Raw genomic sequence first — 19,594 nt, 5'->3', positions numbered from 1 at the left:
CAGTCAAACCTGTCTCTCCTGGTAAAACAGAAAAGTTACATTTACAGCTTCTTCAGTCCATTTTGTACGTCTATAACTGCTGTCAACACACAGCTTCTTGGGTTGTCCAGCAACGAACTCAATGTTGTGGAGTAATCAGCAGTTTTGTATTTTCCTAGCTGTTGATCTGAGGCATGAGGGAAGAAGAAAAGTAAAAAGCTTGTATCCTCCCCCTGCTTTCACGTATCTGCTCATGGTCAGGCACACCTCATCCCAAACAACTTGGGTTTATTATTGTGATCAATACTGAAACTACTTACTATGCTAAATCTAAGCTTATCATTCAAATAGTCCCCTGTAAGAAAGTAATGCTTTATGGTGAGTTTTGAATTTAAAAAAATATTAGGGAAGAATTGTGATTAGACCAATCCTGTGCTGAAGTGTTCTATGGGCTCATGCTCAGAGGTAAAACCGGCTGCTTACTTTCTTCACAGCAAGATCAGGCAATTGATTTTGCAGATTTCTGAAGCTATGATTCCAAGTACCTGAATTTTAAAATATATTCCAATAGATTTCCTCACACCACTGAGGAAAAGATTAAAATGCAGTCATGTAATATATGATGTGGTTGGATAGTGCAAGTCTTAAAAATGCTGAACATTCAGAATGAGTGGCTTCCCTTAAAATGAATTTCACTGGCAAGTGCACTATATGTTACTGTGACAGAAGCAACTGCTCTCTTTGAGCAGTGCAAGTGACCGCCAAAGTCTGCCAAGAAGGGATGGAGGACAGATTCCAAAAACCTTTCCAGGATTCTAACACTGAATTACCAACAGAGAAGATCAAAATGAAAATGCAAAAATAGGTTTTATTAAGGATGTTGATGGTGCCTCAGACCAACAAACTGCCTTTTGAACAAATTGACTACTGACCTCAGACAGCCACTTTTTATTTCTTTTTCATTATAGTTTTTATACTGATCTGTATGTGCATACATATGTGCATGTGTTTATAAATAATTAATTTCTTAAAGAATATACCAATGCAAATGAAAATGCAAGGTGATTTTTATTAGCTTTTAAATCAACAAACAGGAATTATATCTATTCATTTCAGTTCTGCATGAAGCAAAATTTCACTGGCTGTACATATCACATCTTAAACTGCGCAGGCAGTATTGAATTAACACCAACTTTTAAAGAGTCAGTCATAAGAGGTGCCAATCACTGCACTTGAAATGAGAAGTAAAGGCACTCAGAGTTAAGTACAGACTGCACCACTCACTTTTAACATTTTCAAAAGAGAAAACATGTCAGTGCTAAAAAGGTAAATGTTATACTATAAAACCCACCCCACATTAATTTCTGCAACCCCCTTGTTCCATTCACAGGTGAGGAAGCAGAAGTCCAAGCACACACAGCATGCAAAGATTTCCAACTCTGCACACCAAGACCTGCTCAGTTGACACAGGGACCTCTTTGGGATCTCTAGGCACATAGCAAATAAGAAACCCTTTTCAACATTACTGAAATGATTAACATATAGCAGATGTCATTAAATTTAAGGCTATGCACAGTTACACTGATACCTCCCTCTTCAATTATTCACAATTTATAAGTGTCTGCAACAGCAGACAACAGTAATAAAGTACAAAAAGAAATCAACACAGCCCCATAACACAGAAAAAAACTCAGCCCTCCTTGATCCATCTGACCTCAGCTAGGATTGAAACATGTTATGTGGTATGTTCAGAGCTTTGTTCTCTATGGCTCATCCACGTATATTGTACTCTACTGCCCCTCCAAAACATCATCAAAACATCCTCTCTTTGTTCTCCAAAAGCTGCAGGCCTCTCTTGTTTTGATGTTATGTCTGGCCTGCAACATTTCATAGCAGACCATCAAGCTGTCCTGTCACCAGTACGTTACTGAAACCTCTGCAGGTTCAAGTGTGGCTGAAGGCTGAGTCCAATCAAACTAAATCTCCATTACAGAGAGAGTAAGAACTAATTCCACCATTTTGCCTTTTTAAGAAGGTTTCTGTGTGCATGCAAAGAGACCAATATCAAGCAAACCAACCACCCCCCTCGCCCTTGTGTTTCTTATTGAGCATTAATTGAACACCTACTGCCATGGGACCTTGCTCTACAACAAAGGCTGACAGGTGTTACGACAATTCAGCAGTTGCAAAAAATTAAAACTTATTATAAATACCTTATCTGGCATTATTGCCATCATCTTAATTAAAAAAAGGCAACAAAACCAAACCAAGAACTGAGATTAGAGCCCTAGTATAAGGAATAGTACAAACAATTTAACAGCAAGAATATTAGAGGCTTGGGCGCACTGAATTGCTCTGTTTTACAATTTTCCTCTGAGGCTGCACACTTAGAGACATAGTTTCAACCTAAAAGTCTATCTGAATATTCTCAGTGACAAATGTAGGCAGAATTATATTATGGTACACTGCAAATCCAACTCTGTGAAAGGATCGTAATTCAACAGTGGCAATCTGGGACTTGCTGTCAGCTTATACAAGATCAAACAATTCATCAGCAACACTCTACACAGTAAAACTGAGCAAACTAAGGACCAGGCAAGACAAAGACAGAGGAAAAAATGGAAGACAGAAGATGCCTCAGTTTCCCAGTCTTCAAGCATCCGGTTTGAACATCAGGACATTATAACGATGCTGGGAAATTGGTAATTGAAGCCTTTTATTTAAACATACCAGATATCTTTCCTCCTGCCTCATGCTGGGGGTACGGATCATGTGATTCTGTTCTCCCCTCCAGTCTCCGAATCGTCGAAAAAAATAATTGGATAGGAATCGATTGACAGGATCTCTAATAATATTGATGTACACCGGCTGGTCTCCTCCAAACCTGGTGGGAAGAATAATGGGTGAATCTCATCAGAGGGTTCTACACAGGCACATATCTAATGTCTCTCACCTGAATCCTTTCAAATTATTTCCTACAGAAATTGAGAGATTTTACAAGGTTAGGGGTGAAACTGAGACTCTTACAACTAGTTTTCAAAACTTTGTAAATGCATATAAGATCTCTTTAGGATGAACAGTAAATATGATATCACATTAAGCTATATGTGAACTACAAACATTTTGGTTTAAGACCATTTTTTTCTACCGTATCAACAGTTTTGCTTCTTGAGTTCTGTCCTTGCTGTTTTCAGATGAAGAAAACATTCTGCAGATGAATCAGAGAATGAGCATTTCTTCAATCTCAACACATTTGCCATCTGGGAAGTCATGTCAGAGCAGGTACCACCTAACACTAACTGCCATAAGGCAGACTTGGATCACCTTCACCTGTACAGTGTGTCGTAACGTGCAAAGGATTTTGCAACATGCAAGCTTTTTTCCAAAGGCTTCCTCTGGATGAACTGACAGATATGCATGGTATTTCCACCTTTATATTGCTGGAACTTGTGCAGACCTTCATCCCCTCACCCCCAGCCTACACCACGAGCTGCATTTCAGGTTATTTCATGGTTACACAAAACCTTATCCCTGTACTGCACTTCATGAACTGTTCTGTGGTCAAAATTGAAAAATGGACATTCATGGAAAAGACTTATGGACTACAAACGCTGTGAGTTAAAGAATAAAATAAACCAAAACCTTCCTGAATTGAGAAGTTCATATGATAAATTCAACTTGGAATTTGCCTGATCTAACAACACGGACTATGATTCTCCCTCCTGATTCCCCAATTAAGTGAACAATTCTCACTTAAGCACTAGCATATGCTTTATTTTTGGGAGCTAGAGGACATAGCCACACTGAAGTATTTAAATGCTATTCTGATGATTTTCTGAGTCACAATTTAAATATTTTCTTCTAAAATGTAAAAGATTAGAAGAGAGAAAACTGAAGACACTCTTTAGATTAAAAAAAACTCTCAGCCTCTCCTCATTTTTTGAGTAGATGAATAATTGAATTCATACAATAAAAGATCAGGGCTTCTCATAAATATTAAAGAGGAAGCAAAATTGTTTAAAATTAAAAATTCTAGTAAAAGACAATAGAAAAATCTCATAGAGTTTCAACTTGACTTTGATTCTGCATGATTCCCCAGGCCTCTAAACACAGTCTGCAAAAGCTTGCCTCATGAATAACTATGCATATCAGTATTTCATTGACCTCAATGTTGCAGGATCACTGCCATAATTTGAAATTGCACAGACAGCATAAAACTTTGAAACAATCCAATTAAAAAGGCAGATGCTCCTTGCTTCTGAATTAATGCATAGCCCAGTTTGGACATGGGTGTGCAAGTAAAGTTTCATTAATTTAGTATCCTGCATTCTTCTCTGAGCTTATCTTTGCTGCTTTTTGTTTTCATACAGAAATAAAACCTACATTAAAAAAAAAGGCATTCCTGCAAATACCACAGGACAATGAGGGCATAAAGCTTTGACAAAATTTATTCAAATAGAAAGTTTTTGGTGAATGTCATGGCTGGTACCTTTGAAAACTAAACTTTTCAAGTGAAATTGCTGGCAAGAATAGATTGCATCTAAATTACTGAACACATTATCTTCCTGCTGCTTGATGCAGCTCAGTAATAATCTAAAGACAGAAGGCAGTGGAGAAGAGTAAAGAAAAGGGGAAGCAATGGAGACAGTAAGAAGGGATGATAGCAGCAAGCTGTCTAAAGACAGAGACAAAAAATTACAAGATTCAGAGAAGCAAGAGAGCAGAGATGTCCTACCCTGGGTTTTCTGGAGGATGTTAAGCCTAAGCGTTCATCAGAAGAGTGAAAAATCAAAACCAGAAAGCTATTAGTTGTCTAGATAGAAATTTTCAACACATATTGTCTTTTCTGAAGTAAAAGGAGGGGTGAAGTTGCATAACCAATCCACCAAAGTCCCAGAGCCCATCCTTTTGCTGGTAAGGTCATGTCTCCGAAGACAAGGCCTGTAAATTCAGTACCAACAGCTCTGAGAAAAGAGGCTCATACAAGCTCGTCTGTTCCAAGAAGACAGCTGAGATGGGAAGTCACCCTTTCACAAATGCTACAAAGGAACTTCCATTTCTGAAATGGAGACTGTATGTGCCTCCCACCCCCCAAACATGAGACAGCTTGAATTTCTGATTTTCTGCACAATATAACGAGCCTGCTGCACATCCAGCTGCAGTTGCTCCACCAGGCAACAAGCAAGGAATTTTTAGGAAAATTAACTCTGTTCTGGCTCTTATTCAAATGTGCATTTTTTTAAAACATAGTTTATAAAACTTCAGATTTCAACCATTTGTTTCTATGGACTGTACTGAGAGTCTTTTACGGAAGCTGAACAGCAGTCACATAGCATAAAAAATCCTACCCATTAAAAAAATCAATTACCTTAAGCTATTTAGAGAAAAGGGTAAATCAATGCTCCAATTGTTCAAGTACGTTCTGCATATTTTTAGATACTTATCAATCACATCGTATTACTTAGCTCTCCAGAGTTAAACTTTTCAAATTAATAACACCCACCTGAAAGTGCTCTTATGAAAAAATACATTCGAGCTCTAATTATATATCATGTCACCTTATTTTTACTCAAACACCTATTGTGCATGATTTAAAATGGGGTAGATTCATATTTTCTAGGCTTGAGCAGAAGACTTACCTTATCTGAGTGGGATCATGACTGGATCCTGCATGATGAAGTTACCGATCCTTCTCAAGTTCAGCAGCACATTGCTGCAACTGGGAGAGTGGGCCAAGACAGCCCCACTCCAGCAGAGCACTGCAAATGTACACACCAAATCCTCTGCAGTGCTCTTCCTGTACTTAACTTCTTCTCCTGATTTATTTCATAAATACTATTAAATTCCATTAGTTTTAACTGCTCTGTTGTGAAAGGTATATTTTTGGAGTCCTCATCAACTAACCTAGAATATTTTCAGGCTTCAATCAATGATGGTTAGGTTCATTAATAATACATTCCCCTATGTCTTTTTTAATGAAAGCAAATTAAAAAAAAAGCTTAAGAAGTATGCCAGATGTTGCAAGCTTGCCTCTTAGAAAAACATCTCAGATAAATTCCAATTTTATTACTTGTCAAAACCATTTACAAACCCCTTATGAGTTAGGAAAAAAAAAATCAACCAAAGTGATTTGCTTGGCTTTAAAATGGAGGATTTCTTAGCTTCTATTATTTTTCATTTCACTTCAGAAGGCTGCTGCCCTCCCATTTAGCACAAAACTCTATGCACAAGCAGAAGCAGGTTTCTTCATCCCTGCAGGCAAAGTACAACTCCTCAATGAAAAGATAACTCCTAATCTATTCTCTATAAAAACCTTGTCTTCCTCTTACTCTCTTAATGTATGTCTCCCCTTAAACAAATGGATTGGTTGCTAGAAATTCAATACAATGGAAGCAAACAAGAACTGACATCACCTAATATTAATAGGGACAGGTATATTGTGTCCTTCTTACAAAGGAAGCACGATCTCCTTTTAACGTTGTACAACTGAGAATCACATGCCAAGAGCACAATTGCCCAGCAATTTACTCATCAATTATGTTACAGCTCAGTTAGCTGCTCTGCAGCACAGCTTCATGGAGAAGTCATGTAAAAGCACCAACATACAAATTTCACCTTTTTAGGGCTTAAATAAGATGCAGTTACTTCAAAATTTATCTTCTGGAAAAGGTATCTTGAAATGAATAGTTTCCATAATGTCTTGCACTAGCATGAACTTGTGTCAAAGCAATCCTTCTCTGCACACAAGGCATCAGGCGCCTCTGGGATGGTCCAATTACCTTCCTCAGGGATGGGCTGCAAAGAGGAGTGAGCTGAGGTACTGCCTGCTTGGGACTACATGGTATTGCCAGCCTCCATACTCAAGGAGTTTATCTTCCCGCTTTTGTCTGTAGTGCCTCTCTCCTAGCCTTCACCCTGTGCTTTGGTCACGTTTTCAACCTTTTCTTTAGAATTAGGAGAGAAAAAAGGAAAGTGAGTTGATATAGGGCATTTCTATACTGATGCACCTATGTCACCTATACAGTTATTTCAGTCATAATAGTGCTGGCATAGCTGAACTGGTACAAGGTAGAGCAGACTCCAGTTAGAAACTTTGGCTTCACAAAGCCTTTTTCCTTTCTCACAGACTACTAACTAAGCTGCCTCTCCCCAACAAGCTGAACTAAAAGTTATGCCAGTTTCCTTTTTTATTACTGCTCTCTGGTTTATCTTAGACACAAAACAAACAACGCAGAGAAGCGATGTAATCAGGTTCCCTGGAAGTGTTGAAAAAACATGTGGATGCAGCACTCAGGGACATGGTTTAGTGGTGGACTTGGCAGTCTAGGTTAACAGTTGAACTTGATGATCTTAGAGTCTTTTCCAATCTTAACAAATCTATGATTCTAAGAGATAAATATCTTTATTTCAAAACTGCATCTTTGGCTGGCCTGGCCTTCAATGGGACATGTGTGTGAGGATACAAGGTGCCCAGTGGTTCAAGGTTAACAGTAAAATAGTGCACACTGGCAGCACTCCTCATTAATTACCCTTTCTGGAGCTGTGATTTCAACAGTAGAAATTTCAGCTTCTGAAGTGATGTATCTGGGTCATGTCATTGTAAAATTACAACTCAGTCCTCTGGGAATTGTTTAGTAAGCTGTTGCAGACCAGCAAATGGCTAAAAGATAACACTATAAACCCTTGTATTTCTGTATTTCACTATCGTGTAAATCTCCCAGAATATTTTAGGCTGTATTTCTGTCAGTCATTCATGCATGCTAAACAATGAGCATTTTTTTCCCCATGCTTTTCATTCTCCTGAGGATATCAAAGTAGTTTAATATATGAATTCACAATGAATAGCACAAACATGGATACAAATTGTGCCTGGGTCTGTATAGTATCCCCAAATTAAGTAAAGGAAATACTAATTGTGTTTTCACCTATGTAATGCAAATCTACAGCTGGAAACAAGTAAGACAGAAAACACTGACTCTCCACAAAACACTAACAGCAGCTAAACTCTGCAGTAATTAAAATCATCTAATTCTAGACACCCTGTATTTAAGACTTTGTTCAAAGGTTTGGCTCAGGATCTCTCTGAACCTCTGATTAATGTTTCAATATAATTCAGAGATGTAAATGATGCACACATTCTACAGAGTAATAGAAAAGCTAATTACAAAGTATTACAATAAATTTTCCACAAATAGTAGAACAGCTGATATGGCTCTTTGGAAAGTATTAAATCAACAGATGTGATGTGTAGAAAAAATACATCTTCAAAATTGGATGAGACCACAGATTTGGCTGAGATAGTTAAGCTCACATGAAATCCTGGGGCTCGACTTCTTAGGAAGGTTATTATGCAAAAGATGTTGCAATGCATTCAGCACTGCATATTCAGCTTCTTGTATGAATACACTTATCAAGAGAATTATGGGTGATTCCAGCTGTCCTGTGGAAATGGCTGTTGCAGAGAGTAACTCTGCATAATGTTAGGAATGTCCATATAGAAACTGAAATACATTGGGTATAATAAAAAATAAATTACTGTAACTTGGCAGTATATATCACGTATACAATCCACAGAACATAAAAATCAACGTAACTGAAACGTAAAACATGGCTGCCCTGTTCCAGATGTGAAATTCTACATAATCACCATCAAAGAGGGAGCAGTGGATATCATCATGTTTGAGGCTTTGAATCTACACAGTTTAACTTTATAATCTATGATTCAGAAGACAAGTGCAAGCTGGTACTATTTTCAGAAAACAAAGCTGCAAAATGAGAGAATAAAGAAGGGAGTGATTTACTGGTAAAGAGCCACTTGAGCCACAGGCTAGAAAGACATAAGCAAACATTTTGCACTGTAGTATGGCAAATGAAACCCAAGGTATATAGAACCAGAAGCAGAGGTACTCACAGGGAAGGAGCAGTTCTGACAAGGACATGCTTGCTTTCACACATTATCAGCACTGTGTGAGACCTTACAGGCCAGAATAATCCTAGTTTCCCTTTCTCTGACAAGCAGGAGCAGAAAGGAGCAAAGACCATGATGTGACCATGCAGAGAGTCCATTTTCAGCAGTGTTAACAAAGTTCAATACAAAATGATGAAAAAAAAAAAGAATTAGAAGGAAAAAAAATATAGAGAAGGCTGAGACTTGACTGCATGACAATGTGTAAGAAATTACACATCAAAGCTTACATGGGAAAAGTTTGCTGAGTCTTTATATAGTGGACAAATGTACTCTGAGATCCAAGGAAAAGGAGTCAATTGGACTTCTCAGAAAAATTAAGGGGAAGAATAACTCACAATTTGCAATCCGATAGAAAAATTCAGTATTGGAAGAATTAACCAAGAGCAGCAGATTCTCTATTACTGGTGATTTTTAATCAAGACTTAAATTTTCTACCTGAAAGATGAATGTTTTAGGTTCAAACCTAATGAGTCTGTATCATGTATTACACAAGGGTAAGAAAGACTCAAAATGACTTCGGACTGTCACAGTCCATCTTTTTGCCTAAAGCTATGTAATTGCCACTAGCAGCCGCGAAATCCTCAAGTACAATCTATTCTGTTGCTTTGCTGTCCTAGTTGTTCAAACCTTTTCCTAATGCCTGATCTAGAACTCTGTGATGCAATTCAAGACACCATTTTGTTACAGTTACTGATGAAGAACCCTTTATCTCTGCAGAAGCTCTTTAATAAAAAGTCAGAAGTGTTATCGCAGCCCCTGTTTCCCAGTCTTTTCTATTTGTTTTTCTTTTCCTGCCCTTTTAGGTAAATTTTTTGTATCTCTGATCATTTGCTTTATTCTCTTTTGAACCCCTCTGGAGTAATCATTATTACTTCTTAAATTAAGTTACTCCCAGACTGGTAATCTACAGTGTGAACATGAAGCCAAACAACAGTAAAAAAAAAGGATAATTGAGGTGTTATGCCTGATCCCACCTTCAGTAATTACATTTCAAGTAATCACCTCCATTCATATCACCAGCTGAATGAAAGATAAAAAGTCCATTATGCAAAGAACACAGGAAATCTAGGGAAACAAATTTTAAATCAAATAATCTTAAAATTTGTGGAAAAACTCACCATAAAGCAATGCTTTTTAAAAAAATAACCCCCCCCAAAAACCTGCTTAGACCATACAAAGGTCAAACTGCACATTAGATTTGTGCTTAGCCTTCCATCAAGTCACAGTTGAAAAGCATCATTACACACTCACATCATTAAAAAAATGTAGTATAAAAAAGTAAAAAAAAGATGTAGGAGGGATTACAGCACCATGTGGCCATTCATTAAATGTGTACTTTGCAAGGCAGACCTCACATGATGGTAGAAAGTGTTTCATGAAGTGTTAGCAAAAAGTATAGATTATAATGAACACACATAAAGACACAGTGTTAAGGCCACGCACATAAGTTTAGCTGACTTTTGCCTACTATTAAGAGCTTACCCAGAGGGTAAAAAATTTTTTTTTATTAACCATGTTTTTAATGACATTTCCCTATGTATGTATAGTGTTTTTTTTTAAAGGAGAACAAAACCACATCATGAAACTACTTCAGTAGATAATCTTAGGCTGCAATCATTGTTTCAAGATGTTGATTCAAGGAGGCACTCAAAGGGCCCAATCCCTCCCACAGCTGAGCTGTATAGAATCAGTAATGGAGCTGACTGAACCACAGCTCTTTATACAAAGTATACCTGAGTTTGCATTCAAAGAGTCATGGACATTTAGCATCTTGTTATGTCAGCTCCTTGCATTTGCCCAACACACTATTTGCAAACGCTAGCGGAGCATGGTTAACAAACATAATAGGCATGTTCTGTAAACATATACGCGCTGTGTGGGATTACTTGTTCCAGAGAAAGGAAGAAACAAAAATCCTCAAGTTATCAAAAAATCTGAGTATTCTGACAAATATCCCATGACATTTTCTTAAGACAATGAAAACACCATCACAGAATCACTCGGGTTTTACTGACCTCTAGTCAGTCTATAAAAAGAAAAGAATTTCTATTTCCAAATCAATGGACCAAAGACATGTACATAGGTTAAGTCATGGCAAAACAAGATACTTATTTGCAAAAAAAAATACCGCAAATATATCATCCAACCCTTAAAAACAATTAACAAGCTCACATGCAAGGCTTCCAAACAGCATGCTGCCAGCACGGAGTGTGCTTGGGCTTTCAAACTTGCAGCTTATTCACATGACAAAGTTAATTCATTGATTTACCTCCTTTTTGTTTGTTAGCTATGGACACATTTTACAAGAGCAAGGGATGCTGTAATGTCAAAGTGCTGTGTTAAAATGAAATTTTTAGAGCTGCTTCTGCATGGAAAAAAACAGAGAACCGATGACTAACAAAAAAACCCCAACAACGTTCAGAAACTAAGTTTAGTTTTGAGCTTATCCAGACTGAATTTGTCTTTGTCCATCCATGCCTTCATATAGCCTGTGATTTATTGCTACCTTTAAGTCAGAATTCAGGTCAGAGTTGAAGGAAAATGGCCATACTGACCAGCACTGCTGCATGTGACACTGTCTGCTGCTACAGCAGCTCAATTTATTCATTTTTATTAGTTAGTGTTGGCCATTGTGTCTGTGTAAAAAAGTAATAAAAAAGTTAATCAGTAATGCTGATACAGACTACCAAAAAAAGCTTTTTCAAGAAAAGCAAGAACTTTACACATTAACTCTGCTAATGAAAAACAGAAAACTGGAAATATTTCTTACGTTGATTCCAGGGACTAAAGGCAAGTCCCTTCCGAAGCAGAGGACCCAGTAGATCTTTCCCTGCTTCCCAAAAGTTGTCCCCCCCCCACCTCTCGCACTGAGCAAGAAGGACACAGAAGAGTCGGGGCTGTCATCCAAGAACGTCAGAAGCAGGTGACTGCTGGCTGTGGCTCAGCAGAAGGTCCAGCAGCTCTGTTTTGCATGGCTTTCCCTTCAGCAGGTGTACCTACAGCAGTGTGGTTGTCTCAGAGTCTTCTACTGGCCTTCTCAATTTGGTTTGAAACTGGCCAACAGGTTCAGAAATTATTTAGAAAATGGGGAGGGGAGGGGGATGGAAAGACATGCAGAACAGCTGGAACTGCTGTATGACTCCTTACTTTAAAAACTTTGCTAAAAGTGAAGTGCTGTCCGCTCGTCTCAAGCACATGCACATGTATGCAAAATAAACACCACAGATATTAAACTGTAGCTGAAAGGAAGACGAGGGAGCAGCCCGACAGCACAGAAAGGGTGACTTCTGACACAGTAATGCTGGGTGATAACTCATCCCAGCTTAGAACAAATAAGATACACTGAACTGAATTATAAGGGCTAATTAAAATGTAAGATTAAATAGAGTCTGTGCTTTATCTCTGCATCTCCTTACCACATCACAGGAAATTTTAAAGGAGCTAATTCCCCAGTGGTCTATAACCACTGCAGAAAGTAAAGAATTGACAGCTCCAGTGAAAAATGAAAAAGCCTGTTTCACTCGCTGGGTGGTCTTTTTAATGCTTCTCCCTCCTGTGACTTTACCCTGACCTGATCGGCCAGCTTTTAAACAAGCAAAAGTCACTTACCAGTTACAGATGGAGGCATGTCATTAGGTTTTTACGCATTCCCCTGCAATGTTCACTTACCCTGAGACAGGAGGGAATGGCCAAGCTTCCCACTCTGCCTGAACTGGGATCTGGAAGTGCATGTTTGGAAGATCAAAGTTCACTGTCAGAGGGAGGCATGGTGCCTTCCCGTGACCAAAACGGGAGTTGCACAATTCTTCATATCCCTGACTCATCCTGACCCAAAACCATGGCCTTGCCACTTCTGCATTCCTGCAAATGTTCTTTCCACTGCTCTGAAATCTGTGACACTTGGAGCACACACTAAACATCTTGACTCTCTGCCCAATGACTCTTAGAGTAACTTAATTCAGTAGAAGATTACTGAGAGGTCACGTGGAGCTTTTCCACAAACTTGAAGCTTCTTCCTGATCATTTTTTCTCAGGCTAAATAACTAGATGACAAGTGTCATTTATAATAAAGAACAGCGAACAAACTGCAGCTATTCTGAAATAGCTTTTTATCTCTCTGCAGGTTATTCCACTTCTTCACAGCTCCTGCACTCCAACTCTCTACCACCTGGATCTACTAATAACCCCTGGAATCTCAGCAAATATATCAACATATAAATCTTTACCAGCTCAGAGACATTCCTCAATATATGCTTCTGTTAACATTTTGGATGTTTTTCCCAGCAACGTTAGTACTAAACTACAATTCAGAAAGAGACAAAAAAATAAACAGCATCACCTTCCACAAAAGAAACAGTCCTGAAATGGACCGGATGGAGTAGCCAATCTCCAGAAGCACTGGGTTTTCTCCCAAAACTGGCACTAAATGCACTGAAGAGACTGGGAACAGAAGCTGTAGAACACTTGGAATAAAAGCTTTTTCTGTGACAAGTGCTATGCAGAAATTCACTAACATCAAAGAAATGCAAGAAAGTTTTTTATCTTCTGTTTGAAGTTGAAATTAATTAGATTTATGTCTGTAAAAATTCATATTAGATTTGCTTTAATGTATCCTTTAAGATTTGTCTTTTTGTCTGCCTCTTTGCCCTACTTTGGATTGAGAAAAGATAGTACTGACCCAAAAGATAAAGATGTAGGAGAGTAAGTGAGGATTCATTTACTCAGCTCAACCAACAGGCACTCTTAAAACACTTCAAAAATGAGAGGAAAATGGCCCTGGCAAGCATTTCAGGTCAGGATAAGATTTTCAAGATTTTAGAACTTTGTTCAGCAAAACTAATGGTGCTTCAGAAACATGCATGTGCTTAAAATCACCACTGAAGGCTTAGCTCACTTCCACTAGAGATTTATTCTGGAAAGAAGATACAAACTTTTTGTTTTCTAGTTGGAAATAATCATAAGTGAATGGTGCGATGCTTTTCTGAATAATCAGAGATCTTTAAGTACTGACAGGTTTGTAAGCGGGTACAGGGAACAAAGGGGGAAAATTCAAGTGATTTGACATTGCTGCTATTCCCATCAGCAAGTTTATTTTTCTTACTACTGTTTGGGAAGCTGAGAAGCACCAGCAAGGATGAAGAAAAGGCTGAGGTACTTAATGTCTTCTTTGCCTCAGTCTTTAATAAAAAGACCAGTTTGTTCTTGGGGTACCCTGCCCCTTGAGCTAAAAGACAGGGAGCAGAATGAAGCCCCCAACATCCAAGGGGAAATGGTCAGTGACCAGCTACATCAGTAAGATACACACAAATCTATTGGGCCAGATGGAATCCACCCAAGGGTATTGAGGGAGCTGGCAGAAATTCTAACTGAGCCACTTTCTATCACTTACCAACTGTACTGGATAACTGGAAAGGTCCCTGTTGACTGGAAGTTAGCAAATGTGATGCCCATCTACAAGAAGGGATAGAGGGAGATTCCAGGGAACCACAGGCCTGTCAGCCTATCTGATGTCAGAGCCAGGGAAGGTTATGGAGCAGATGATCTTGAGTGCCATCACGCAGCACATCCAGGACAACAACAGGACCAGGCCTAGCCAGCATGGGTTTATGAAAGGCATGTCCTGCTAAGCCAACCTTACCCACTCCTACAGCTAGGTGACCTGCTTAGCGGATGAGGGCATGGTTGTGGATATTGTCTGCCTGGACTTAATAAAGCCTTTGATACTGCTTCCAACTGCATTCTCCTGGAGAAACTGGCTGCTCATGGCTTTGACAGGTGCACCATTTCATGAGTAAAAAAACTGTCTGCATGTCCAGGCCCAGTGAGTGGTGCTGGATGGAGTTCATCCAGCTGGCAGCCAGTCACAGGTGGTGTTTCCCAGTGCTCAGTGTTGAGGTCAGTCCTGTTTAACAGCTTTAATAACAATCTGGAAACCTGCCTGGGCTAAAAGGACCTGGGGGTGCTGATTGACAGTGTCAGAACACAAGCCAGCAGTGTGCCCAGGTGGCCAAGAAGGCCAATGGCATCTTGGCCTGTATCAGCAATAGTGTGGCCAGCAGGATGAGGGCAGTGATCTTCCCCTCCACTCAGCATAGAGGAGGCCGCACATCAGTTCAGTTTTGGGTCCTCTCCCTACAAGAAAGACACTGAGGTGCTGGAGTGAGTCCAGAGAAGGGCAATGGAGCTGGTGAAGGGTCTGAGAATATGTCATATGAGAAGTGGCTGATGGAGCTGCAGTTGCCTAACCTGGAGAAAAGGAGGCTCAGGGAAGACCTTATTGCTCTCTACAACTATCTGAAATGAGCTTTGTACCCAGGTGGGGGTTGGCCTTTCCTCCCAAGTAACAAGTATCCAGGCAAGAGGAAACAACTTCAAGTTGGGTCAGTGGAGGTTTAGATTGGATATTAGGAATAATTTCTTTATGGAAAGGGTTGTCGGGCATTGCAACAGGTTGCCCAGGGAAGTGGTTGAGTCCACATCCCTGGAGGTATTTAAAAGATGTGTAGATGTGGCACTCAGGGATGTGGTTTAGTGGTGCACTTGGCAGCTCTGGGTTAACACTTGGACTTGGTCACCTTAAAGATATTGTCCACTCTAAATGATTCTACATCTCTATTCTAAGCAACAGCAAAGCAGACTCTCATTTTTCATTACTCTGATTACATTTCTCTGCTTCTCTGGTACCTTGGTGACATGCTGTAAATGGCTTAATGCAATCCCTACAGATCTTGAAAACACTCAAGCAGAGAGGTGCAAGACAAGTGGAAGAGACTTCTTTTGTTCCAAATGTGACCTACCAAAAGAGTAGCAAAGTAACATGTCCTCTAAATCCTACCTGTCTGCCAGCTCAATATATGCAGGCAGAAGAAGAATAAAGTTCTTCTTATCCCTTTCTCTGAAGAAAAGCTTGATTTCAAAGGTATAAAATGCTAAACAAGAGTCCCTGGACTAATGCCCAGAACTGCTTGCTCCTGCAAAAATTCACAAATTCCAGTAACAGCTCTGCTACGATGACATGTAGAAAGCCTCATACCTTTCCTTGGGAAGGAGCATGGAGTTCACCAAAGTAGGGTTCTTCAATCTTCAAGCTGATCTTTGAGCCCTTCATGGGTCTGAAGCTGTCCTAAGCCTGCAGTGAGGAGCCAACCTTGTCTCCTGTGCATCCCTGTGCATCTGTCCCCACTGTGCTGGCTGCTCATGGCAAGCTGTTGTCTAAGGTCTTGAGCTGTCAGCCAGAAAACACCATATCAATATTCTGACCTCTATTCTTTTAGGCTGGGGAGTTTTGCATGACTTTTACGTTGAGCTGGCAGAAAAGCTGGGGCAAACAGGAAGAACAGTATTCCATAGACAATATGAGTTCAGCTATCCACTAGAGATAGTCTGTAAAGCAATAGTTTAAAGAAACCAAGCAAAACTACAACACTTTCACGGTACTGTAATATTTATAATGTGCATTTAAATCACATCTTGAAATTTCTGCTAAGTTGATACTTGACACTTCCTTTCCTAATGAAATCAGCTTAAAAAAAGCACGCTAGAATTAAGGAACCAAGAAAATAGTCAACATGGTACTTCAGTGTTAGGTATAACACTGCCAATAAATTATGAAACTAGAGACTACAGCTTCCAGAAAAGTTTAATTTATCAACAAACACCAAGAAATGCCAAACCATTAGTAAGCAATATTGATGTGATTCAATGCTGTCTGATTTAAAAGACTCATCAGCCTTTTCAGCATTCTACACCTACTACTTAAACCAAGCACATTCTCAATAAAACAAAAGATGTTTTTCAGGTTTGCAAAGAACAGCCAAAAAGGAAGTTTCAAATAATCTGTAAAACTGTATATAACTTTCATGTATTTTCACAAATTTGTATTGGAAGAAATATGTAAATACATTGTAGATACATCATGCATATACTACAGAGGGAACATGATACCTATGTGGCAAGGATGTACCACAGGTATAGAAAATGGGATCTATAGGGAGGAGCAAGAGGTAAGAATATTCATCTTTTTCTGATGTACCAAAGGTTGAGTACAATTTCTGAAAAATCAGTCTAATCAAGAAACATCCCTTTAACCCTCAGGTGTGGCTACTTGTTTGATCTTGCAGTTTGAAGAGAAAAGAGATCATTTACCAAAGGTGTGAAGTCCTAAACAAAATTCTCATGGAATCAGAAGAGAGAACACATAATATCAAAATGTTAACTCTTCTTTTTTCCATGTAAAAAAATCATGCCCACAGTTATGTTCTATATCAAGTGAATTTCCAGTTGCTCAAAATATTTTATTTTCTCAGAAAACAAAGCTAAACACCCTCCTCCCCCCGCCCCCAATTTTATCATTTCTTACTACACTGGCTACCGAAGCCTGAGGCCAGGTACTCACATTACCATGTAAACAAAGTGCTGGAAAGTTAGGCAAGCTCTTGCAAAGATCTGCAGTAAATTCATACTTCTACAGAGTTTTCTTTAATTTAAGTGCAAGGAATCCAACCTGCTGGCACAGAGGGCATGGTTCCTGAATATGATTTCCAGATTAAATTTACAGCCTGGGCAATAACCACCTGCAGTCAGCTTTAACCTCTGCGGCTAAATGCTAACTGGCATCACTCATTCAAGTTCTTCCAAAGATTCCTCAGAAGTTTCATCCAAATTCAATTTTCTTCACATTCAGTGCTATAAATGTCTCTAGAGTTTTGTTGCATACTTTTAAATAGCTGCCAGAAGAAACTGCACTCCCACGATACAGAGCATAATCTGTTTGCATGGTTTATAAATACTTCCATAGCCTGTGGAATGGGGACTATTTTGTCAGAACAAAATTAAATTGGTAAAATGGCTGGAGAGTCATTCCAGGTACAAAATGAATGAATTCGGTGCAGTTTTCAATCTCATATTAGTATCTGGCTATACAAAGATGAAGTGTTAAAAAAAGTGTCCTGCCACTTTTAAAACACAAGTGCACAGTTTAAAGACCCAAGTTACCATCTCTTGCATGTTGACTGCAAACGTTGTAAATTATGATTGTCTCAGAGGCAAAAGCATATATTAGCATCCTGGCTTTTCACAAACATACTGTACGTAACTATTCTACAGCAAACTGAGTGCAGGGAAAACAAAACAAAACCAACTTCTGAATGTGTCTTTCAGTACCAGAAAGAAGGAAAAAAACCAAACACTGTATTGTTTATGTGTTACAGGGAAAATGTTCTATGTATTACAAATAATAGAAACCAATGAAAAAGATTTTTGTCTGAAAAAATGCCTTACCTTGAGAAGTTGAGGAAATGAACATGTCTAGTGAATAAATAGGGCTGCTCAGCAGTGCTTATGTTTTTAATCAATTCCATCTAAAAAGAATTAACAAATCAAATTTTCTGTGTTATGTCAATGCACATTTTGGGACAAATATAAAAATTTAAAACAGCATATGATGATACAACTTCTAAGTCTGAATTACTCAGGACCTCCTTCCCTACTATCCCTCCAAAACACTGTCATCAAGATAGCACAACTACTTTTTTATGTCTAAGCAAGAAAGTAGAATGCTGTCTGCAGCTTAACTATCATGGAGCTTATGTACTTCCAAAGGTGAGTATAAATTTAAGGAAAGGCATCAACTAAAGGAAAAATCTAAACTCTGCCTAAATCTGCACCAGAGCTTTGCAAGCGGCAGCTGCCCTCTTGAAAACCCTAGCTCTATTCACACCAATGCCAAAAATGTTAAATGTCTGAAACTGTAACAGAAAGTGGGAGCTGAGCCAATGACCATTTTCATATAACAATAAAACCTGCCAACTTCGCCAAAACGTCGATTGATTTGCCTGTTTAAATATAGAAATCAGCACTTGCTATTCTTTTTGCTATTACATCAAATTAGGAGCACAAATTAAATGGGCACTTTCAAAAAGATATTGCTAAATTCTAGGTCAAGCACATTCACATAATTTTAATTTTTTAAAAATAAGTGAATAACTTAAATTTTCAGATCATTGACATGGAATAACGTAAACAGCACCATGGATATGAATATCTATTTTGTGTAAGCTGAGCTCTAGCTATGATTTACAGGAAACTGAAACTGTCTAGTGAAGCATTATGCTACAGAGTCAGCATTTCAGTTAATTTTGCTTCCGTCTTATTAATTTCCTAAGATTTATTTTTGGATTTTCTGTTCTGCATGCAAATGCAGGCTACTTTATGGACACTGAACACAAATGCATTTGAAATGACAGGTTTATTGATTTTACAAACTGGGTAGTAGAAAGCAATTAATAAATTGGGAAAAAAAAAGAGATAAGACAGTGTGAACCAAATATTCTGGTTGGGATAATATTAATTTATGTACTAAATTTAAACACCATTAAGGAAACATTAATTAAAAAATTTATTTCTTAAAACTTGAATGCTATAGCTGACATAAACAAAACATGAAAAATATGGAGTCCAGCCTGTTATGTGGTCAAGATAAAGCAACTGGCATGTAATAAGTTACTAGAATCAAAAAGAGCATAGTAAAAAATTACATCCACGCCATAACAAATACTAAATTACATTTAAGGACAACAATTGCCATTTTTTTGCGCTTTATTTCCCGGGTTCAATACGCTGATATTTTGCCACGGCTTTTTTACACTG

At 38.5% G+C, this 19,594-nt stretch overlaps 1 protein-coding gene across 2 annotated transcripts in view; it reads right to left on the bottom strand.

Annotated features, from left to right (window-relative positions):
* The window catches only part of UST (uronyl 2-sulfotransferase), a 163,696-nt gene that overhangs the window by 58,240 nt on the left and 85,862 nt on the right, over window positions 1-19,594 (bottom strand). For both annotated transcript variants that reach the window (XM_027687900.1, XM_027687909.1), the window contains exons 4-5: window positions 18,227-18,306; window positions 2,710-2,863 (exon numbers count right to left, since the gene is read on the bottom strand). In XM_027687900.1, the coding sequence (XP_027543701.1) occupies window positions 2,710-2,863; window positions 18,227-18,306 (234 nt within the window). The remainder of the gene's footprint in view (window positions 1-2,709; window positions 2,864-18,226; window positions 18,307-19,594) is intronic.

This window comes from Neopelma chrysocephalum, unplaced genomic scaffold, assembly GCF_003984885.1.
Source record: "Neopelma chrysocephalum unplaced genomic scaffold, ASM398488v2 Primary Assembly neopelma1_23, whole genome shotgun sequence".
Classification (NCBI taxonomy): Eukaryota; Metazoa; Chordata; class Aves; order Passeriformes; family Pipridae; genus Neopelma; species Neopelma chrysocephalum.
The sequence above is the reverse complement of the archived record's forward strand: the minus strand, read 5'-3'. Positions and strand labels throughout refer to the sequence as shown.